This window comes from Tursiops truncatus, chromosome 8 (assembly GCF_011762595.2).
Source record: "Tursiops truncatus isolate mTurTru1 chromosome 8, mTurTru1.mat.Y, whole genome shotgun sequence".
Classification (NCBI taxonomy): domain Eukaryota; kingdom Metazoa; phylum Chordata; class Mammalia; order Artiodactyla; family Delphinidae; genus Tursiops; species Tursiops truncatus.
Window position 1 is genome coordinate 83,549,767 of NC_047041.1, and position 21,700 is coordinate 83,571,466.

The 21,700-nt window shown below is 43.9% G+C and overlaps 1 protein-coding gene across 1 annotated transcript in view; it reads left to right on the top strand.

Annotated features, from left to right (window-relative positions):
- Window positions 1–21,700, top strand: part of KIAA1549L (KIAA1549 like) — a 284,536-nt gene that overhangs the window by 151,638 nt on the left and 111,198 nt on the right. Inside the window, exons 3-8 of the mRNA XM_073808743.1 lie at window positions 128–736; window positions 2,740–2,855; window positions 5,472–5,691; window positions 6,517–6,650; window positions 12,471–12,633; window positions 14,140–14,199. Coding sequence (XP_073664844.1) covers window positions 128–736; window positions 2,740–2,855; window positions 5,472–5,691; window positions 6,517–6,650; window positions 12,471–12,633; window positions 14,140–14,199 — 1,302 coding nt within the window. The remainder of the gene's footprint in view (window positions 1–127; window positions 737–2,739; window positions 2,856–5,471; window positions 5,692–6,516; window positions 6,651–12,470; window positions 12,634–14,139; window positions 14,200–21,700) is intronic.

The following is a 21,700-nucleotide window of genomic DNA, read 5'->3' on the forward strand; positions in this document are numbered from 1 at the left end:
TGTTTTGCCTAAATTCCAGTGCTCAGAGACTTTTCACCCCAGCAAATCCATAAGTTACATCCATTCATTCCCACAGTGGTGTGTGCATTCCGGACCAATGACAAACTTCGCTTTTCTCTCTTTGCAGTGGACTCCTCGGTGTCGCCCAAGGCAGAACCAACAACAGCAACCATGTTGTTTCTTCGGAAACCAAGTCCACTGGTGCTGTCTGCAGCCCTGGTTGCTAAGGGCGCCGGCAGCAGCCCTTCGGCCGTGGCCTCGGGATTAGTCAAGAGCAGCTGGACCACTGCTGTAGCTAAAAACGTCACAAGCAACGCAGCATCTGGCCCAAAGGTGACACCAGGGGCAGCCCATCCAGCCTTCTCGTTCACGCCGACCTACATGTTTGCAAGAACAGCACACACCGTGAGCACTCCCATGGCCATGCAAGGGAACACGGGCACTGCCTCTGGCCTGTTGTCCACAACACACCTCCCCAGGAAACCACAAGCCATGTACACGGGCTTCCTGAACCCCACCAACCCAGACACGCCCAAGGTGTCCACCGCACGCCCGCTGACAATCACGGCAGCCTTGACGTCCATCACTGCACCAGTAAGGGCCACCCGGATGCCGCCTTTGTCAGCAGAAAACACAGACGTCGCTCTTCCCTCTGTGTCCATGGCCATGGTCACAACTGGCAAAATGGCATCCAACCTGGAGTGTCAGATGTCCAGTAAGCTCCTGGTGAAGACAGGTAAGAGTCCACTGTCCTGATTTGACTTGAAAGCAGCAAGTGCATCGTGGCCTCAGAGGTGTAGCGGAATTATTAGATTTCTTTGAGATCAGTGGTTCTCAACCAGGGAGCGATTTTGCCCCCCTGCCCAGCCACCAGGGGACATTTGGCCATGTCTGGAGATGTTTTTGGGTGTCTACAACTTGGAGGGTAGGGAGGGTGTTACGGGCATCTAGTGAGTTATAGACCGGGGATGCTGCTAAACGTCCTACAGTGCACGGGACAGTCAGGCGACAAAGAACGATCCAACCCAAAACACCGGTAATGCCGAGGTTGAGAAGCCCTGATCTTTATCGGGTGACAGAGCAGAGGAGCATCATGTGACATGGATTCTAGTCCTGGGATCCATCCTGATATCAGAGGCTCCTGGGAAACCAGTTCTGCCAGCGAGTCTGAGACAACAAATGTACACCAAAGTTTGCGTGTAGAGACCTCGGTGATGTCTCACACGCGTGAATGATGTGATCGGTAAAATGCAGAATCTTGGGAAGGGCTTTCTGTCATGTATTTTCTCAACCAGCAGATACTAACAGTACAGCTACCGTACATTATGTTGGCGCCCAAGATTTCTTCTGATGTTAAAAAGGAGACCTTCTTGAAAAAGTCGCGTAGATGCTGTCTTTTTTAGCCCCCGCCTCTGAGTTGCAGCAGACGGGCCAGGAAGGCACAGGATGCTTTTAATAGTGTGGCAATGTCTGCTATAAAAAGCATTAGACACGTTATTTGAAAGAACATGCCAGTGTTGAATGCTCATGTCCCGCCTTCCTCTTCACCCCGCAAAGAATTAAATGAAATTATCTCTTGAGACGTGTCTTATTCTAAAATGGGAAATTGTGAAACTAGGCAGAGCAGAAAGCACAGTATCTTTTTCAGTTTCTCAAGCAGTTATACCATCTGGTTTTCCACATCCCAGCCACCTAGGTGCAGAAATCTGGAACATTCTCCCCTCCCTCTTCTTCACAACCTCCCTTCACCCCAGCCACCCCCAGTCAACGACCGGTTCCTTCCAGTTCTACCTCCTAAATACCTCTTCCCTCCACCCTCACTGCCGCTTCCCTGGTTCACACCGTCACCATCGCTCACCTAAATTTCTGAAACCACAGCCAGATTTCTCTCTCTGCCTGCAGACTTCCCCCACCCTCCAATCTGTTCTCCAGTCTGGAATCCAGAGAGCCTCCTAAAATACATGCCTTTGCTTTAAACCCTTCATTGCCCGCTGCCCCAGGACCGAGCCTGATATTGTAGGCTGAAATATTCACTTCTCTCCCCTGTGCCTTTGCACTTGGTCTTCCCTCTGCTGGGAGTGGCAGGGGGCAGTCCCTCCGGCCTGGGCCTGGTTCACGCCCATCATCCTCCAAGACTCAGTGGAAGCGACAGTTCCTCCCGGAAACTTTCCCTGATCCCCACCCGCTTGCCCAAGTCAGAGCTGGATCCTCCTCCAAGGGCCTCCAACCACATCCTAGGCTTCCATTCACCTAGCACCTGTCATGTTCAATCACAAATGCCTCTTGTCCATGCCAGGTCTGCATTCCTGTCTCTGTCCTGCTTGTGGGGCGAGGACTGCACCTCCCGATGCAGGGTTGATTTAGGCTGTTTTAGGATGCAGGGCCTGCAGTTAAGGAGGTTCTCAGGGATGCTGTTCCAGGAATTTCCTTGCATGCAGACCGGTCAGGGGCAGGCAAGGCTTAGCCTGGCTTTCAGGGTCAGAGGCAGCGTTGGTCAGAAGTGAAGTACCACCAGCATGCTAGCTCTCTCTCCACTAGGGCCACACGAATGGCTGGGGCCTTCTCTCCTTAGGACTTGAGCGGGACCAACGGAGCTGCTGCCCCATTGGTTGGACCTGTGCCCACTAGCTTTGCTCAGAGCCTGTAGGAGGTGGTGGGTAGCTGGGGAGGAGAGGAGGGCTCATTAATTAGGAGGTCTGCTGCCTTATGCTGATTGCATGCTTCTGTTTCGCCCCACAGTTCTCTTTCTGACCCAAAGGAGGGTGCAGATCAGTGAAGCCTTGAAGTTTAATGTAGCCAGAGGGCTCACACAGGCATTGCGGAAGGCATTTCACCAGAATGACGTCTTGGCTCATGTAAGCCCCCTGCTTTTGTAACCAGGCTCATCTATCTCTTCCTCTTGGGTCCAGAGTCTGTTTAGATTGTTTTCCTCCTACCTGGGTACCATAGCCACAACAGAAGTAGGATCTTTCATCATTTGGGCAAATAGCTAATGCATGGTAGCTGGAGAAGGTCAAATTCTGAGATGGAAAATTGAGGATAATTGCCTTATGTCTAGTTTTTTTTTTTTTTTTTTAAGCCTGGAGGTTCTGTTTTAAATTGTCCCATTATCCTGTTGTTTGGGGAAAGTATTTAATTGTGTCAGTGTAATTTTGCAGAAATCATCCATTGTGTTTTTCCTTTATCTTCCTCACCATTGTGAACAATTAGTGATTTATTTCTGGACATTTAAAAATTACTCTGACTTGTCAACTGAGTCCACCTTTGCTTGAATTGCCAGCAGCAGATAGGGTAGTAAACATTTTTTTTCTCTAAACACTTTAATGCCAAGAACTATTTAACAGCCACTAGCTGATTTTGATGGCATATCTAAGTGATGGAAGCCTTGCTTTACACCCTTTTGGTTTGATTCCAAGTTTTCAAGCAGTAAGTGTGATTGGCAGTCAATGGACAACCCTTTACATCACTAAAAAATATTGCTGTCGCTTCCTCCTTTGATGCTTTGTGCCCCAGCTGCATTCAGATTAGGGGTCCTTCCCCACCACCACATGAAGGACTAGGAAGGAGATTGGGTACACAGTTTATTGGTCATGGTTAATCTCTTTTATGTAATTCTGAAAAAAAAAAAAAAAGAAGAAATGCTCTCCACGAGAGGCATCTGTGGTTTCTGCACCAGAAACTTTATTTGAAAATGTGAGTGCTTCCATGTGGTTACCTGAGACAGTTTTCACTAAACTTTGGTTGTTTGCAAATTTTCTCACAGCTTTTGCCTTTTTTGCATATCATCACAGACCGCTGTGACAATTAGTACCTGTTAGTTTTTTTTAAAATCAGCTTTTATTTAAAAAACACTTAAGATTGGGATTGACATACACACACTACTGTATATAAAATAGATAACTAATAAGGACCTGTTGTCTAGCACAGGGAACTCTTCTCAATACTCTGTAGTGACCTATATGGGAAAGAATTTAAAAAGAGTGGATATATGTATATGTATAATTGATTCACTTTGCTGTACACCTGAAACTAACACAACATTTTAAATTGACTATACTCCAAAAAATTTAAAAAAAAAACACTTAAACACGTTTCTGTTGAAAGGATGTTTGATATTACCACCATAAATGGCAATCAGGATCATTTGCCACAAATAAAAGGTAATCATAAAAAGGAGAATAGGGAGTTCCCTGGTGGTCTAGTGGTTAGGATTTGCACCTTCACTTCCATGGCCCAGGTTCAATCCCTGGTCAGGGAACTGAGATATTGCAAGCTGAGCGGTGTGGCCAAAACTTTTAAAAGATAAAAATAAAAATGAAAATAATGGAAACAGTCTGTTAAATTCAAGCTAGACATTGTTGCTTACAGAAGGCATTAAGGCTGGGCCTGGTGTTCCTTTGTTTAAAAATATGGTTAGCAAGGATTAGAGAGGTGTTAAAAGTCAATTATCCTCAAACTGAGACCTGCTCCTTGAGGTAATTGGAAGGGTTGGAATGGGAGTAACTTCCTTGCTGGGTGACTTGGTGGCATTTGGTGCTGAGTCCATGTTCCATCCAGAAAGTCACCTAAAGTCACCTTGAACACTGCCTTTAGGTAACAACGTGCTGGGGAGCACACAGTGTGGAGGAAGCAAAGGCATACCCAGCCTGCTGCAAAATCAATTGTCTTGGTTTCTTTGGCAAATACACATGACACTCCTAATGGAAATGCAAGAATAAGGGGGAGGAAAGCAGGTGTTAAAAACACCCTGAACTGCTGATATAAAACACTAAGAAAACAAAACAAAGTAAGAATAAAATCGAAAGTCTCAGAATCTTCCAGTTGGGTCAGAATGAGCTCAGATCATCAATATCCCTTAGGACTCAGCTGTAAGAGAAACTCTCCATGGCCCATCCCTGCCTTGGTCTTGAACCAGTCACAAGCTAAGAATGGAGTGAAGTCTGAACAGTTCTTCTCTCAGCTTCTAAAGAAAGGAATTCACCTCATTTACTACCTGACCCCTGTCCTGAAGGGCCTCCACTTAATCTATCACTTCTGCCTTTTAATGTTTATAAATGATGAGAAATAGGATACAGCTGTTTTTCCCAGCATTCCATTCCCTGGAAATCTCTTTTGCCTGCCGTCTCCTGCCTGCCTTCTTGGGTGCTAATCAATGCTCACAGGATTATACTGGGCACTTAAAGAATAATAATTTAAAAAACCCCACACATTTAATTCTATTCCAGAATTAAATTAAATATAGATTGAATCCTATATCCGTAGGTTCAATATAAACTATATTTTGTTGTATTCTTGTATTTTGAGACTTGACAATCCCCATAGGCTTATGGGATTGTTAGAATATTTGGCAAATGGGAGTGTCCTATTACTTAGCCATGCTGAGTAACAGTTGTGGTTCTAAGAAACACCAAGAAGAACTTAAAGTACCATGGAAATGAACACTGAGTTCTGTGGGTCCGTTTGTTTTGTAGGTGGACATGCTGGAACATTCTCACAACGTCACTGTTGGTTATTATGCTACCAAAGGGAGGCTGGTCTACTTGCCTGCTGCAGTGATTGAAACGCTGGGCGTTTATGGGATCAGCAATGTCACTGCAGATCTGAAGCAACACATCCCAGCCTTGCAGTCTGTGGCAGTACTTGCCTCCCCGTGGACTCCCCAGCCTGCAGGCTACTTGCAGCTGAAAACAGGCAAGTAACTCAGAAGGAAAGGATTCCTATCCGTTCTGGGATCCGCGGTGGTACCAAGAGGACACCTGTTTGAAAACTCCATCACTGGCTGCTCTGTTATTTCTTAGAGTCATTGTGTACCTTCCTCCAAGGGCCTTGCTAATCAAATGTCCAAGTTCCCTGCACAGCAGCCTAAACTTTTCCAACCTGGACTCATTAGAAATATTCCTTCACAGGAGTCTTTCTTCCCAATTTATATAATTATGAGTATATCATACTTGTGAGCATCATATACTGTATTTTTTTTTCCTGTATTAGCAGTGGTTACTGAGGAGAGTTGAGCGTCCATAAAATCTGTGCTTTGCAGCAACATGTTCCAGATGCCCCTGAATCAGAATCTCTGAGCTTAGGCCTTGGAATCTTTCTTTCAAACTCCCTGGTGACTCTGATCTGTGGTTTGTAAACCACAAGAGTAGAGGAACCATTGAAATTGAAAGACTCAAACAACTTAGTCATGCAGGCCAATTGATTGTTTTTTTCCCCTGCAAAGAAATAGAAGACATGATCACTCTTAAGCCATTCTGTTGTTTTGGAGCAGATGTCTCCGTATGCCAATCAAATGAAATCACAAAATCCTTTGCATTGGAGGGAATCTCAGGTTAGATCCCGCTTTTAATTCTTCTATGTTATAAATCATTTTAGGAGCCACTTCCAAAATTGCAACTGTCCTTATTTGCCTGATTTCTCTGATGTAAAATCATGCCGTTTTATATCATGACTGCTATTAAGTTCAAGGAACTAAGACACAGAGCTTTGGTGAGCACTGATTTATTACTCTCATTCTAGTGCTACAGTTTGTGAGCCAGTCGGACAACATACGGTCCTGCAAGTTTGCTCAGACGATGGAACACAGGCTACAGAGGGCCTTCCAGGACGCCCAGAGGAAAGTTCTGAATACTAAAAGCAACCTGACGATTCAGGTAAGGAGGAGGGTGCTTCAGCTGTGTAGTTGACAGAGGCCAACCGGAACACAAATGTTGGCAAGAAGTGATTTGGTCCCGCATTTCAAAGCTGCCTGGTGTAAATGTAACTTTGTACTTCGGGCATGTGATATCAACAGGAGAAGGTGCCACTTTGGGGCCACCGAGTTGAGTCAGGCCTGGCAATGATGAGGATGTCTGGGGTGTGGTGGTCATGACAAGGGAGATGCTGTGATACTGTGTACCTGCTGTGATTTGGGATTTAATATTTATTTTCCCAAGCCTTTCTTGGGAAGACTTGAAGCTTCCTTAAGCCTTTCTAATACATTTATTATTATTATTATTTATTTTATTTTTTTTTGCGGTACGCAGGCCTCTCACTGTTGTGGCCTCTTCCATTGTGGAGCACAGGCTCCGGACGCGCAGGCTCAGTGGTTTTAAAATTGACATTTAGCATAAGTGAATTATCAGCAAAGCCAATATGATGTGAAAAGCATAATTTTAATTTGAATGAGCAGTTGTCCTTTTCTAGATTCACCCAAAGTATATATGGAAGTATCTCATTATGATCTGGTTCATATTAGACTAAGATCTAAAAACATGTCACAGACATAAGATTTATGTAAGGAGTGTGACTCAGCTCCTTTTTCTTTCTGTTTGCATTTATGATCCTCACAGGTACATGAGTCTTATTGGAGCTTGGCAGTGGAACATATTCTAATTATATTCAAGAAGCACAGACTTATCGACTAGCTTCTCTTTATCAGGCACTGGAAGGGACACCAAGATAAATAAGCTGCCCTTGGCCTTAAGAATCCTCTCTTGTGTTGTCGTATGATAGTCAGGGGCCGTGAGATGAAACTTTATAAAGCAAGTAACAAACATTCCTTGGGAAAGACTACAATGGGCAATTAGATAATTGCATCTAAATAGATTTTAGATGTTCTTGAACCTATCCACAGCTTTGGGTGAATTGTTTTATTAACCCTCTTTCACTTTTTGCCTTGGCTGGCAGGAAGCCCAGAGCCAAAGTTCTTGTGTGGATTTAGTAACCCTCTAGGCCCCTATATCATGCATAGATTGCTACATGTTAATCATCACCCCAGGGTTGTCTTTTTTTTTTTTTTTTTTGCGGTACGCGGGCTTCTCACTGTTGTGGCCTCTCCCGTTGCGGAGCACAGGCTCCAGATGTGTAGGCTCAGCGGCCATGGCTCACGGGCCCAGCCGCTCCACGGCATGTGGGATCTTCCCGGACCGGGGCACGAACCCACGTCCCCTGCATCGGCAGGCAGACTCTCAACCACTGCGCCACCAGGGAAGCCCCAGGGTTGTCTTTAATCTGTTTTTTCAGGACCTGGTTTTATAATTAATAAATTACCATTTTATTGTATTAAATGTAATTTGTGGGGCACCTTGGATCTTTTGTGGAATAAGACCATGCAAATATTTAATTTGTTCAGAGATTCATCAAAAAAGTGACTTAATTATTTTATACTTGTATAGCATTGATATTAGGGGCTAGAGTATAGTAGACTCAGTTAGGACTTTTTGATTATAAGCAACAGAATCCAAGCTCACAGGCTTATGCAAAAAAGAGGAAGTGATTGGGTCATGTAACCGCAAGGTCTACAGCTCCTTACTTCAGGAGCAGTTGGATCCAGGTGCTTACATGATTTCTTCATGAAGTTCTCTCTTCGTCTGTTGGCTTGCCTTGCTCTGGGCGGCATCATCCTCAGGCCCCTGGCACCTCCAGGTTTGCCTCATCCTTATTACTTACAGTCTCATGGATCCAGAGTGCCTTTTTTGTGTCATTCCAGTCAAAATCCTGGATTAGTTTTCATTGAACCCTCTTGGATCACGTGCCCATTTCTGGACCAGTAACTGTGGTCAAGGATATGAAATATCCCAGTCAACTAAGTCTGGCTGAGATGCCCACTCCTGGAACCTGAGTGGGACAACTGCAACCAAAGCACATGAACTGATTGGAGAGGAGGAGGTGTTTCCCCAAGGAGAATTGTGGTGCTGACAAGGAAGAAGGGAGAATGGATACTAAGAATGAAAACAACAGCTTTCCATTCTGTCAGCGTTGTGGGTCTAATTAGCCAAATAAATCATGGCATGAGTGAATGGGAAGTAAGAGATACGGTCAGAACCCATACGAGTCTAAGAGTAGAGGGGTAATGGGAAAGTATCCCCTGCAAGGCACAAGGCATGACTATCAAGGAGCAGTGATATGACCTTGGTTTCAGGCCTGTGGATCTCTTCTTATTTATGAAGTTGTTGTTAAGCAGCCCCCAAGAATGGTCACACTTTTCTTAGCTATAAGAAAAAAAAAAAGAGTACAGTAAAGAAAACACAAATAAATGGAAAGACATTCTGTGCTCATGAATTGGAAGACTTAGTATTGTTATGATGTCAAATACTACCCAGAATGATCCCTATGCAATCCCTATCAAAATTCCAGTGATGTTTTTTGCAGAAATAGAAAAATCCATCCTAAAATTCACCTGAAATATCAAGGGACCCCAAATAGCCGAAACAATCTTGAAAGAGGAAAACAAAGTTGGAGGTCTCACACTTCCTGATTTCAAAACTGAGTGCAAAACTATGGTAATCAAAGCAGTATGGTACTAGCATAAAGACAGACATATGGACCAATGGAACAGAATAGAGAGCCCAGAAATAAACCCTTACATGTATGGTCAAATGATTTTTGATGAGACCATTTGGGGGGGGAAGGGACAGTCTTTTCAACCAATACTACTAGGAAACTGGATCTCCACAAGCAAAAGAATGAAGTTGGATCCTCACCTAACACTGTATACAAAAGTTAACTCAAAACGGATCAAAGACCTAAATGTAGGAGCTAAAACTGTAGGACTCTTAGAAGAAAATGGGGGAAAAAAGCTTCATGACATTGGATTTGGCAGTGATTTGTTGATATGACACCAAAAGCACAGGTAACAAAGGAAAAAATAAATAAGTTAGATGTCATCAAAATTAAAAACTTTTGTGGCTCAAAGGACATAATCAAAAGGCAACCCACAGAATGGGAGAAAATATTTGCCAATCATGTATCTATAGGGGGTTAATATCTAGAATATGTAAAGAACTCCTACAGCTCAGCAAGAAAAAAACCAAACAACCCAAGTAAGAAATGGGCAAAGGACTTGAATAGACATTTCTCCAAAGACGATATACAGGTAGCCAATAAGCACATGAAATGATGCTCGACATGACTAATCATTAGGGAAATGCAAATAAAAACCATGAAATACCACTCACACCTATTGAGGATGGCTATTATATAAAAAAATAGAGAATAATAAGCATTGATAAGGAGAAATTGGGACTCTTGTGCACTGCTGGTGGACGTGTCAAATGGTGCAGCTGCTGTGGAAAACAGTATGGCATTCCCTCAAAAAAACATAGAATTACCATGTGGTCCAGCAATTCAATTTCTGGATATATACCCAATAGAATTTAAACCAGGGACTTGAACAGATATTGGAACACCGGTGTTCATAGCAGCATTATTCACAACAACCAAAAGGTGGAAGCAACCTAAGTGTCCATCCATGGGTGAATGGATAAGTCAATGTGGTATATACATGCGATGGAATATTATTCATCCTTAAAAAGGAGGGAAATTCTGGCACAGGCTACAACATGAATGTACCTTGAGGACATCATGCTAAGTGAAAGAAGCCAGTCACAAAAGGACAACTACTGTATGATTCCACTTATAAAAAGTATTTAGTTTTGTCAAATTAATAGAGAGAGAAAATAGAATGGTGGTTTCCAGGAGCTAGGAAGAGGAAGAAATGGGGCGTTATTTAGTAGGTACAGAGTTTCAGTTTGGGGTGATGAAAAAGTTTTGGAGATGGATGGTGGTGATAGTTGCACAATAATGCGAATGTACTTAATGCCACTGAACTGTGCACCTTAAATGATTAAAATGTAATGTGTATTTTACCACAAAAAAGTATGAAACTAATATAATGTTGTATGTCAATGATGTCTCCTCAATAAAAAAATTCTATCTGAAAAAATGTATAACTTACCTGGTCGAGTGTAGTATGTACAGAGATACCATATTGCAAGCTCTTTGGGATCCAGTGAGATTTAGTTTTGTTGAAAAGCAAAAAAATAGAGTGTTCAGAATAGAGATAAAGGTTGCAAAGTTATTTTAGTTATTATTTTTATAGGTGACAGTGCAGTGAGGTCTTTTGAATTATTCAGAAAGAAGTGCCTTTTTTCTTGGTACCTTGGGAGAGGCATGAATATCTGTGGCTAAACCACATTCCAGAAATACTGTTGGAAAGGAAGTAATAGTTGACCAGAAAAGTTGACTCCGTATGTCGTTAATCATGGGACTCTCGCTACTGTGTTAGAGAATTTAAAAGGAACTTCCACTTATGGGAACAAGTTCGAAATAACATGAAGAAGCTATTCTTGACGGTCTTCTTCAAAGTAAGGTTTAAAAGGAACGTTGCAGAGATATTTATGTCTGAGCACACAAAGGTCTGGGACAGACTGGGTATCAGTTTCCGGCAGAAAGAGAGGACACATTCAAATGAAGTTAATTTGAGGAAAGTCCAATGAAATGGACTTTGTAGAAGTGTGGGCGGGCTCTAGGGAAACCACAGGGACAGTGCAGCTGCCAAGGCTGTGACAGTTGGGGCTGATGCGGTGAGAGGAGCCAGCAGTTGTGGGAAGCCTGAAGCCAGAGCTGCCCAGCGTGAGCTGTGACCCCACGGGAGGGAGTCCCTGACACCAACTCTGACCTCACTCTCCTCCTTCTCTCCCACATCCTCCTGAGCTCCCTGTAGCTGAAGCCAGGGGGCTAAGGAGCCCATTGATGTGGTCCACAGGGGTCTGCCTCTGGGGGCACTGAGCAGAATGAGGGCAGGGTGGCAAATGGATCTGGAGGGGGAAGGGGCAGACGCCAGCACAGAAGCCCATAAAGAGTGTCTCACCAGGTGGAATGCCTTCCTACTGCATCTGTTTTTCAAAGCTCATCTGTGGGATATTTTTATGTATACATTGACCTATAAAAGTCTCATTTCCTCATAACTAAAAAACTGACTTAGACAAGATTCGAGAAGAAAACCACACCATCTCATAGTAATATTAACATGTTTTACATTGAATTAATAGACCACAAGGAAATGGAATCTCTCTCTAAAGAAGCTGTTTTCTATTTCTGAATTCTTTTTGTCATCAGGTTCGGTCACGCTGTCCATGACTAGGTTGATGATGGACGGTGTGCATTCCCTGTCCTTTCAACTTTAAAACCCCCATAAGTTTGACTCAGGCTTTCTCTGTCTGAGCAGTTGAGTCCTCCTTAAATTTACCATTCCTATGCTCTATTGTGTATTTTCAGAACCATGAAAGTAGCCTGAGACCATTTAGCCCCTGGAAAAGATACACACACCAGTGGTTAAAACCCGAAGTCAGGCTGCCTGGGTTGGAATCCTGTCTCCGTCACTTATTAGCTGTGTGACCTTGGGCAAGTCCCTTGATCATTCTGGGCTTCAGTTTCCTCCTCTGTAAAAGGGAGTCATAACAGGATACACCTCCTAGGGTTGCGGTGAGGATTAAATGAGATCATGTGCCCTTAACATGATGTCTGGCATGTAAGCAAGCAATCCGTAAGTGACAACTACTGTTATTCTTATCTCTTCCTTGCTCTCTTCCCACCTCCCTTTCATTCCTAACCTCAACTTCTCCTTAAACTTCTCCTCCCACGGCCTCCATGAAACAGACCCTCATCTTATTTGGCATGTCTCCCTCCCCTTTCCTCCTGTGTCGATTCAGATGGTGAGCACGTCCAACGCCTCCCAGACAGTCACCTTGGTGTACGTGGTGGGCAACCGAAGCTCCTTCCTCAACGGCACCGTGGCCAGCAGCCTCCTCCGCCAGCTCTCCGCTGAGCTGGTGGGGTTCTACCTCACCTACCCGCCGCTCACCATCGCCGAACGTGAGTATGTCCACGTCCTACAGGGACTCTGCCACCTTCTCCGGGGCCTTGTCTGTTTAGCAAACCTCCATGGTGCCAGGCCACATGCTACCTCTTTTGTCATTATATCACAACTGAAATATGTGATCAATGGGGATTGAATTGATGAAAACTTTATTACACGTTGAAAAAAGCAGTAGGTGCTTTTTACCCTTCACTTATCTCATATCTCATTTAATCCTCACAACTACCCTATAAGGTAGGTGCAGAATTAACCCCATTTTGCAGATGGGAAAACTGAAACTCCAAGAGTTTTAACAAGATGCCTACTCTGACATAGCTAGCGAGACGTGGAACCTGGGGTTTGAACCCAAGCAGTCTGCCTTCTGAGCTTATAACACTGCCTGGTATAGCATCTGTCCTTGTGGCAATCTGGGTTGCTATGGTTTCCTCCACTTCTGCCATCAGCAGATGTTCCTGGGCCTACAGCCCTTGCCCGGGCTATAGATATTATGATGCAACTCATGTGCAGTCAGCATCGTGACTTCACTTAATGAAGTCCCCGTAGGCTTGTGGCCTCATCTTCCTCTAATGCTTCAGTTACATAATCCTCATTACCATTCAGCAGTCATAGACTTTGAAGACGATGCAGCCTACATTTTGTACCCAAACATTTACTTGGTAGCCAAAGGAAGTAAAGATCTATGCTCTTAAATTTAATCATTGGTACATTTCTAAAGGTCACTGGGCAAGTTATTTTTTTAAACATGTATTAGCAAAATTGTTTCTATTTCCTTCTTTTATATATGGTAGCTAAGTGAGATAATGTGTGTGAATGTACTTAATAGCACATAGTAGACACTCAGAGTTTTTTTTAATGTTTGTTTAATGGCAAGCTTTTGTGACTTTCCATATACTAGGGAAAGATGCTTCTGGATTTTGTGGAAAAGATGATGTCATTAAAGATGGCATTACGTCACCTGGCAGCACATGAAGAATTTCTTTTTTCATCATCTTGATATTCTGAGAATAATAACAATAACACAACTATGATTTATTGAGTACTTACTATGTGCCAGGTACTATGCTAAGCCTTTTACATGTATTAACTCTGATGGTCACCACACCTGTAAAGAAATGGTACTGTTACATTTGGCTATAAAACTTAGTCCTTGACACTGCAAAAATCCATTCAAGAAATAATTATTCCTAAAAGTGTTGTGATGGTTGGATAATTTTTAAAGAGAAAGCTATTGTTAAGATAGGTTCTACCTGTAGGTCTTGACAATGGAAGTGTTTCACTTAAGAAGGTTTTGATGGAGAAACCAAAAGCAGACACCCAAAAGCCCTTTACTGAGTATTTTAGTTTTCTGAATAGCAAGTTTCAGTCTGTATGTCCTGGAATTCCCAAGAATGATAAAGCAGGATTTAGCTGCTTGGTATTTTGTCAGCTATGTCTATTTCTCTGAACAATATTTACATATAAAACCTGTGAAAGTAATTTGGTGTGTTTCTTGTTTGTTTTAGCACTGGAATACCCCAACCTTGATATATCAGAAACAACCAGAGACTACTGGGTAATTACAGGTAATCTCTTCTTTCATTTCCCCTTTCACCCTATCCGGTTTCTTCCTCCCTTCCTTCCTTCCTTCCTTCCTTCCTTCTTTCCTTCCTTCCTTCCTTCCCTCCTTCCTTCCTTCCTTCCTTCCTTCCTTCCTTCCTTCCTCTTTCTTTCTTTCTTTCTTTCTTTCTTTCTTTCTTTCTTTCTTTCTTTCTTTCTTTCTCTCTCTCTCTCTCTTTCTTTCTTTCTCTCTCTCTCTCTTTTTTTTTAACATCTTTATTGGAGTATAATTGCTTTACAATGTTGTGTTAGTTTCTGCTGTATAACAAAGTGAATCAGCTATACATATACATATATGCCTATCCCCTCCCTCTTGCGTCTCCCTCCCACCCTCCCTATCCCACCCCTCTAGGTGGTCACAAAGCACCGAGCTGATCTCCCTGTGCTATGTGGCTGCTTCCCACTAGCTATCTATTTTACATTTGGTAGTGTATATATGTCCATGCCGGTCTCTCGCTTCGTCCCAGCTTACCCTTCCCCCTCCCAGTGTCCTCAAGTACATTCTCTACGTCTGCATCTTTATTCCTGTCCTGCCCCTAGGTTCTTCAGAACCATTTTTTTTTTTTTAGATTCCATATATATGTATTAGCATACTGTACTTGTTTTTCTCTTTCTGACTCACTTCACTTTGTATGACAGACTCTAGGCCCATCCACCTCACTACAAATAACTCAATTTTGTTTCTTTTTATGGCTGAGTAATATTCCATTGTATATATGTGCCACATCTTCTTTATCCATTCACCTGTCAATGGACATTTAGGTTGCTTCCATGTCCTGGCTATTGTAAATAGTGCTGCAGTGGACATTGTGGTACATGTCTCTATTTGAATTTTGGTTTTCTTAGGGTATATGCCCAGTAGTGGGATTGCTGGGTCGTATGGTAGTTCTATTTTTAGTTTTTTAAGGAACCTCCATACTGTTCTCCATAGTGGCTGTATCAATTTACGTTCCCACCAACAGTGCAAGAGGGTTCCCTTTTCTCCACACCCTCTCCAGCATTTATTGTTTCTAGATTTTTTGATGATGGCCATTCAGACTGGTGTGAGGTGATACCTCATTGTGGTTTTTTGGGGTTTTTTTTGTTTTATTTTCAGTATGCGGGCCTCTCACTGTTGCGGCCTCTCCCGTTGCGGAGCACAGGCTCTGGATGTGCAGGCTCAGCGGCCATGGCTCACGGGCCCAGCCGCTCCGCGACATGTGGGATCTTTCCAGACCAGGGCAAGAACCCGTGTCCCCTGCATCGGCAGGCGGACTCTCAACCACTGCACCACCAGGGAAGCACCGCTCATTGTGGTTTTGATTTGCATTTCTTTAAAGATTAGTGATGTTGAGCATCCTTTCATGTGACTGTTGGCAATCTGTATATCTTTTTTGGAGAAATGTCTGTTTAGGTCTTCTGCCCATTTTTGGATTGGGTTGTTTGTTTTTTTGATATTAAGCTGCATGAGCTGCTTGTAAATTTTGGAGATTAATCCTTTGTCAGTTGCTTCATTTGTAAATATTTTCTCCCATTCTGAGGGTTGTCTTTTCGTCTTGTTTATGGTTTCCTTTGCTGAGCAAAAGCTTTTAAGTTTCATTAGGTCCCATTTGTTTATTTTTGTTTTTATTTCCATTTCTCTAGGAGGTGGGTCAAACAGGATCTTGCTGTGATTTATGTTATAGAGTGTTCTACCTATGTTTTCCTCTAAGAGTTTGATAGTGTCTGGCTTTACATTTAGGTCTTTAATCCATTTTGAATTTATTTTTGTGTATGGTGTTAGGGAGTGTTCTGATTTCAGTCTTTTACATGTAGCTGTCCAGTTTTCCCAGCACCATTTATTGAAGAGGCTATCTTTTTTCCAGAGTATATTCTTGCCTCCTTTACTAAAAACAAAGTGACCATAGGTGTGTGGGTTTATCTCTGGGCTTTCTATCCTGTTCCATGGATCTATATTTCTGTTTTGGGGGCAGTACCATACTGTCCTGATTACTGTAGCTTTGTACTATAGTCTGAAGTCCAGGAGCCTGATTCCTGCAGCTCCATTTTTCTTTCTCAAGATTGCTTTGGCTCTTTGGGGTCTTTTGTGTTTCCATACAAATTGTGAAAATTTTTGTTCTGTTTCTGTGAAAAATGCCATTGATAGTTTGATAGGGATTGCACTGAATCTGTAGATTGCTTTGGGTAGTAGAGTTATTTTCACAATGTTGATTCTTCCAATCCAGGAACACGGTATATCTCTCCATCTGTTTGTATTCTCTTTAATTTCTTTCATCAGTGTCATAGTTTTCTGTATACAGGTCTTTTGTCTCCTTAGGTAGGTTTATTCCTAGGTATTTTATTCTTTTTGTTGCAATGGTAAATGGGAGTGTTTCCTTAATTTCTCTTTCAGATTTTTCATCATTAGTGTTTAGGAATGCAAGAGATTTCTGTGCATTAATTTTGTATCCTGCTACTTTACCGAATTCATTGATTAGCTTTAGTAGTTTTCTGGTAGCATCTTTAGGATTCTCTATGTATAGTATCATGTCATCTGCAAACAATGACAGCTTTACTTCTTTTCTGATTTGGATTCCTTTTGTTGCTTTTTCTTCTCTGATTGCTGTGGATAAAACTTCCAAAACTATGTTGAATAGTAGTGGTGAGAGTGGGCACCCTTGTCTTGTTCCTGATCTTAAAGAAATGGTTTCAGTTTTTCACCATTGAGGATGATGTTGGCTGTGGGTTTGTCATATATGGCCTTTATTATGTTGAGGTAAGTTCCGTCTATGCCTACTTTCTGGAGAGTTTTTATCATAAATGTGTGTTGAATTTTGTCAAAAGCTTTTTCTGCATCTATTGAGATGATCATATGGTTTTTATCCTTCCATTTGTGAATATGGTTTATCACATTTAATTGATTTCCATATATTGAAGAATCCTTGAATTCCTGGGATAAACCCCACTTGATCATGGTGTATGATCCTTTTAATGTGCTGCTGGATTTTGTTTGCTAGTATTTTGTTGAGGTTTGTGCATCTATGTTCATCAGTGATATTGGCCTGTAGTTTTCTTTCTTTGTGACATCTTTGTCTGGTTTTGGTATCAGGGTGATGGTGGCCTTGTAGAATGAGTTTGGGAGTGTTCCTCCCTCTGCTATATTTTGGAAAGTTTGGTTTATTTTTAAAAACTGCATGCCATTCAGTGATAGAATTGGCATCTTTTCTTGGGTCCTGTCTTATACACCAAGGAATTACTTCCCTAGGACCAGAAGTGGGTGGAGTAAGCCGAGATAGGAAAAGACAGCATGCTGAAGATGAGGGTTAAATAACCAATTCAGAACAGCTACGTTGAAAGTCCCACCCAGGAGCTTCCTCTTCGCAAAATGTGTACCCATCAAAAGGTGCGGCATTAAGCTGTGGACGTCTGGGGCATGTCCATGTGAATGGTTGTCTATTTGTTTAAAGATCATTTAAAGACCGTAGGACTTTCTGCACTGCTTTACAAAACCCAAATGAAAGTCAGAGGAATGCCAGGCATGCATTTTTCTCTCTCCCCAGTACGCCCGCGCTGATCCTGGTGGAGCCCGGGCGTGTCCTGACAGTGAGGGTGGATGGAAGTAAAAGGGTGTTTGGGTGGCAGTTTCCTTTTTTCTTCCTTGACATTTCCCAGCTGAGATTTATGAAACAGCAAAAAATTTTTGCTTGTGTTTTTCAAAAGCCAGACAGTAGCTCTGAAAATTAGAGAAGCAAGGATTGGAAGCGGAGAGAGAGGACAGATGCTTGTAGCAGGAAAAGTGACCAGCCGGGCCATAAAGGGTGATGCCAAAAGCTCAGCTTCTTGGGCTTCCCAGGTGGTGCAGTGGCTGAGAGTCCGCCTGCCGATGCAGGGGACACGGGTTCGTGCCCCGGTCCGGGAAGATCCCACATGCCTCGGAGCGGCTGGGCCCGTGAGCCATGGCCGCTGAGCCTGCGCATCCGGAGCCTGTGCTCCCCAACGGGAGAGGCCACAACAGTCAGAGGCCCGCGTACCGCAAAAAAAAAAAAAAGCTCAGCTTCTCTGTAACTGGTGACACACTGAATCTCAGAGACGGAGTTTTGGGTGAAGTAGAAAAGGATAGCTTCGTTGCTTTGCCAGGCAAAGTGGAACACAGCAAGCTCCTGCCTTGAAAAACTTTGTGTCCCAACCCAGGAGGATTTGATGAAGAGTTTTATAGCAATAGTTCAAGGGTGGGGTTGCTGATAAGATTAGGGTGTGTGTGCAGGGTCTGCATGCCTTTACTCTCATCTCAGGTGGTCGGTCTCCTAATCTTGATGAGCTTCTCTGGTCCCTTCAATCTCAGGTGGTCTCTTGGCTGCTTCTCCCTTGAGTAGCAACTGTTCGAATCCGCCCTTTGGAACCCAGGGAGGGTCATGGAGGCTGGAGTCTTGCCTACAAGAAAGGGGGGACAGAAAGGCTTCCATGCCCAGGAGCCCCACAGGGTCCTCCTCAGTTTCAAGGGGAGGGACGGAAGGGTGTTAGTCTGCTAGAGCTGCCGTAACAACGTACCCCAGGCTGGGGGAGCTTCAACAACAGGAATTTATTTTCTCATAGCTGTAGAGGCTGGAAGTCTAAAATCAAGGTGTCACTTGGGTTGTTTTCTTCTGGGGTCTCTCTCATTGGCTTGTAGATGGCCATCTTCTCTCTGTGTATGTCTGTGTCTTAGTTTTCTCTTCTTTTTTTTTTTTTTGCGGTACGCGGGCCTCTCCCTGTTGTGGCCTCTCCCGCTGCGGAGCACAGGCTCCGGACACGCAGGCTCAGCGGCCATGGCTTACGGGCCCAGCCGCTCCGTGGCATGTGGGATCTTCCCGGACTGGGGCACGAACCCATGTCCCCTGCATCGGCAGGCGGACTCTCAACCACTGCGCCACCAGGGAAACCCAGTTTTCTCTTCTTATAAGGGCACCAGTCGTATAGATTAGGCCGCACCCTGATGACCTCATTTTATCTTAATTGCCTCTTGAAAGGCCCTATCTCCAAATACAATCGCATTCTGAGGTCCTGGGAGTTAAAACGTCAACATGTGAGTGGTGGGAGGACACAATTCAGCCCATTACAAGGAGGGTGGAAGATTTTGCAAGTCCTGGAAGATGTGCTTGAACAAGCAGGCCCTCCCAAACCGCCTTCTTCCCTTGCCTGTCTCCTCCCTCCCTTGCTGTCCTAAACAAGCAGTAGATGGGCTGCTGCCTGGAATACTAACCAAGGAGCTTGGTGAAGCTCGCTCAAGATCTCTCCTAAATTGCAGAAAATTGCATTTCTTTCTCCCCTGCAAAGCCGTGGATTTGTAGAGATTATTTTACCTGCTAAGAAGGCCAACTAAAGAAACGTTTACAGAGGAAACAACAACAGCCCATCAGAGTTTATGCTCGAGAGAGACAATGCACACATTTTGGAAACCAGCAGGTTATGTAACATTTACAAAATCATGTTTCCTGCACACGGAATGCTGTTTTTTAACTTGTAGCCATTTCCTCCCTTCTCGTAACTTTTAAGATTTACATTCAATGATAAAACATCCTGTCCTTCACAGACTCCTGTTTCATGCTTTCCTCATGTACCTGTGTCTTGCCCTGCCTCTGTTTTAGTGACATAACCTTAATAAAAAGCTCCATACATGGTCTTGTTTTCGGGATTCTTCTGGGACTTGACCCCTGCCCACTCACCTACGTATCCAACTTTGTTATCACTGTTGCTGCCTGTTGGTAATCAGCATACACAGTGGCACCCATCACTGTGTTTGGGGCTGATTGGATCAGTTGATTAGTGCTTGCGGGGGAAGAGGGGACAGGTCCAGGTCTCAGGATGACCCTCCTGCCTTCCCTTTGGCCCATAACCACTTTCTAGACCCATGGGCGGCCACCACCAACTTTAACCATCTTTTCCAGAAGGGGTAGGAGATTAGGAACTGAGAGATGAAGACAACACTTGTTCAAACCTACAGTCCCTAGAATAACCTGTCTGCCCAGATATTCATCCTGGGCATCCTGTCTTCTGCTCATTGCTAACAGCCAAGAGGATTTGAAGCAACTTTTCTTCCTGTAATTTGTATTGTAAAAGCCTAACATGTTTTCATCTGTTTTCCGACTAAGCTTATATTAAATATGTTTTGTCACACTGTCCACTTCTCCCCTCCCTGAGTGTGGGTCCCGCTGTGGTGGAAAATCACTGGCTTAGGGTGACTCCTGCAGCCCCTCTTTACAGAGTACCCAGGGGCTACCCTGCTCTCATGGATCCTGCAGTCAGGGGTGTATATATGAAGCGGGGTAGAAATGTACAGACTTAATGTTGCTGCCTGACAGAGGTGAGAGCCCCTCTTAGATTTCTTCATCTGTCTTTATTTCACCTACCAGAGTCAAAATATCCCAGACCCAGCAATTACAGGATTTCTTCTGGTCTCAGCTCTGCTACTGACTAACCTAGTGTGTCCTTGAGCAAGTCAACTTAGACCCACTAGGCAGCACATGCTCACCTTTAGAATCAGGAAAAGATGTGAGCTGAGGATTGAGGTTCTTTTGGCTCTGAGTATGTGAGATTCAACCATGAGTAAAACAACTTAACTTGAGTTCACTTGGCCTGATCGTTGGAATCGTAGAGCCCAGTGCAATTGTAAACAAAGAAGGAATGAGAGACCAGTGATGTTACAGCCACCAAATCCTCTGGACAAAGCTCCTAGGAACACAGCTGGGACTTGCCCGCCTCCTCTGAGCTGAATCAGTGGTGGGTAAGGGTGGGTGGCCAGGGCCCTGGCTGATGTACTGAGGGGCTGCGGTCTTCCTGGGCCCCCGTGCCAGGGTCCAACCCCCGCTACTGCTTCCGTGTCTCTGTGAAAGCTGTGGGCACACACCTCTTTCCACTCCCTTCCAGGCGGGCAGAGAGGGTCAGGAGCCTGAGGTCCACAGTGCTTCTCAGGGAAAAGGAAAGGAGCTACAGTCCTGGAACACAGCTCTGTGCTTTCCAGGCAATTCCTTCCTCTGGTGAGGATGTGTCTAGTGAAGGAGGAGGCGCATTTGAGCAACAACAGCTACTGTTTACGGGCACCCCCCTCTCAAGTGCACTATGCTGGAAGCGTTTTTGTATAAAGTATACTGTTCTTTGCAATGATACAGTCAGGAGGAGCTTATGATAACCGTGTTTTCTGATGAGGAACTGGGGCCCAGAGAAACGAGGCAACTTGCTCAAGACACTCGGTAAGGGGGCATCAGGATTCAAACCCAGGCCCCTGGCTCCAACCCTCTGCTCTTCTCCAGCCGCCTCGAGAAGGACACATCCTCTTTGCAAATAGAGCCACGAGGCATGAGGGAGCTGCCCAGTTGATTCCGTGTAGCTCTGTGGCTGGTTCCCACAGAGCTGTACTTCCTGTACAGCTTCCTGTGCTTCCCTGGAGGTATTTTTTCTCAATTTTTAAAACTGTGGTAAAATAAACATAAAGTGTGATTTACCATTTTAACCTTTTTTTAAAAAAATAGTTAT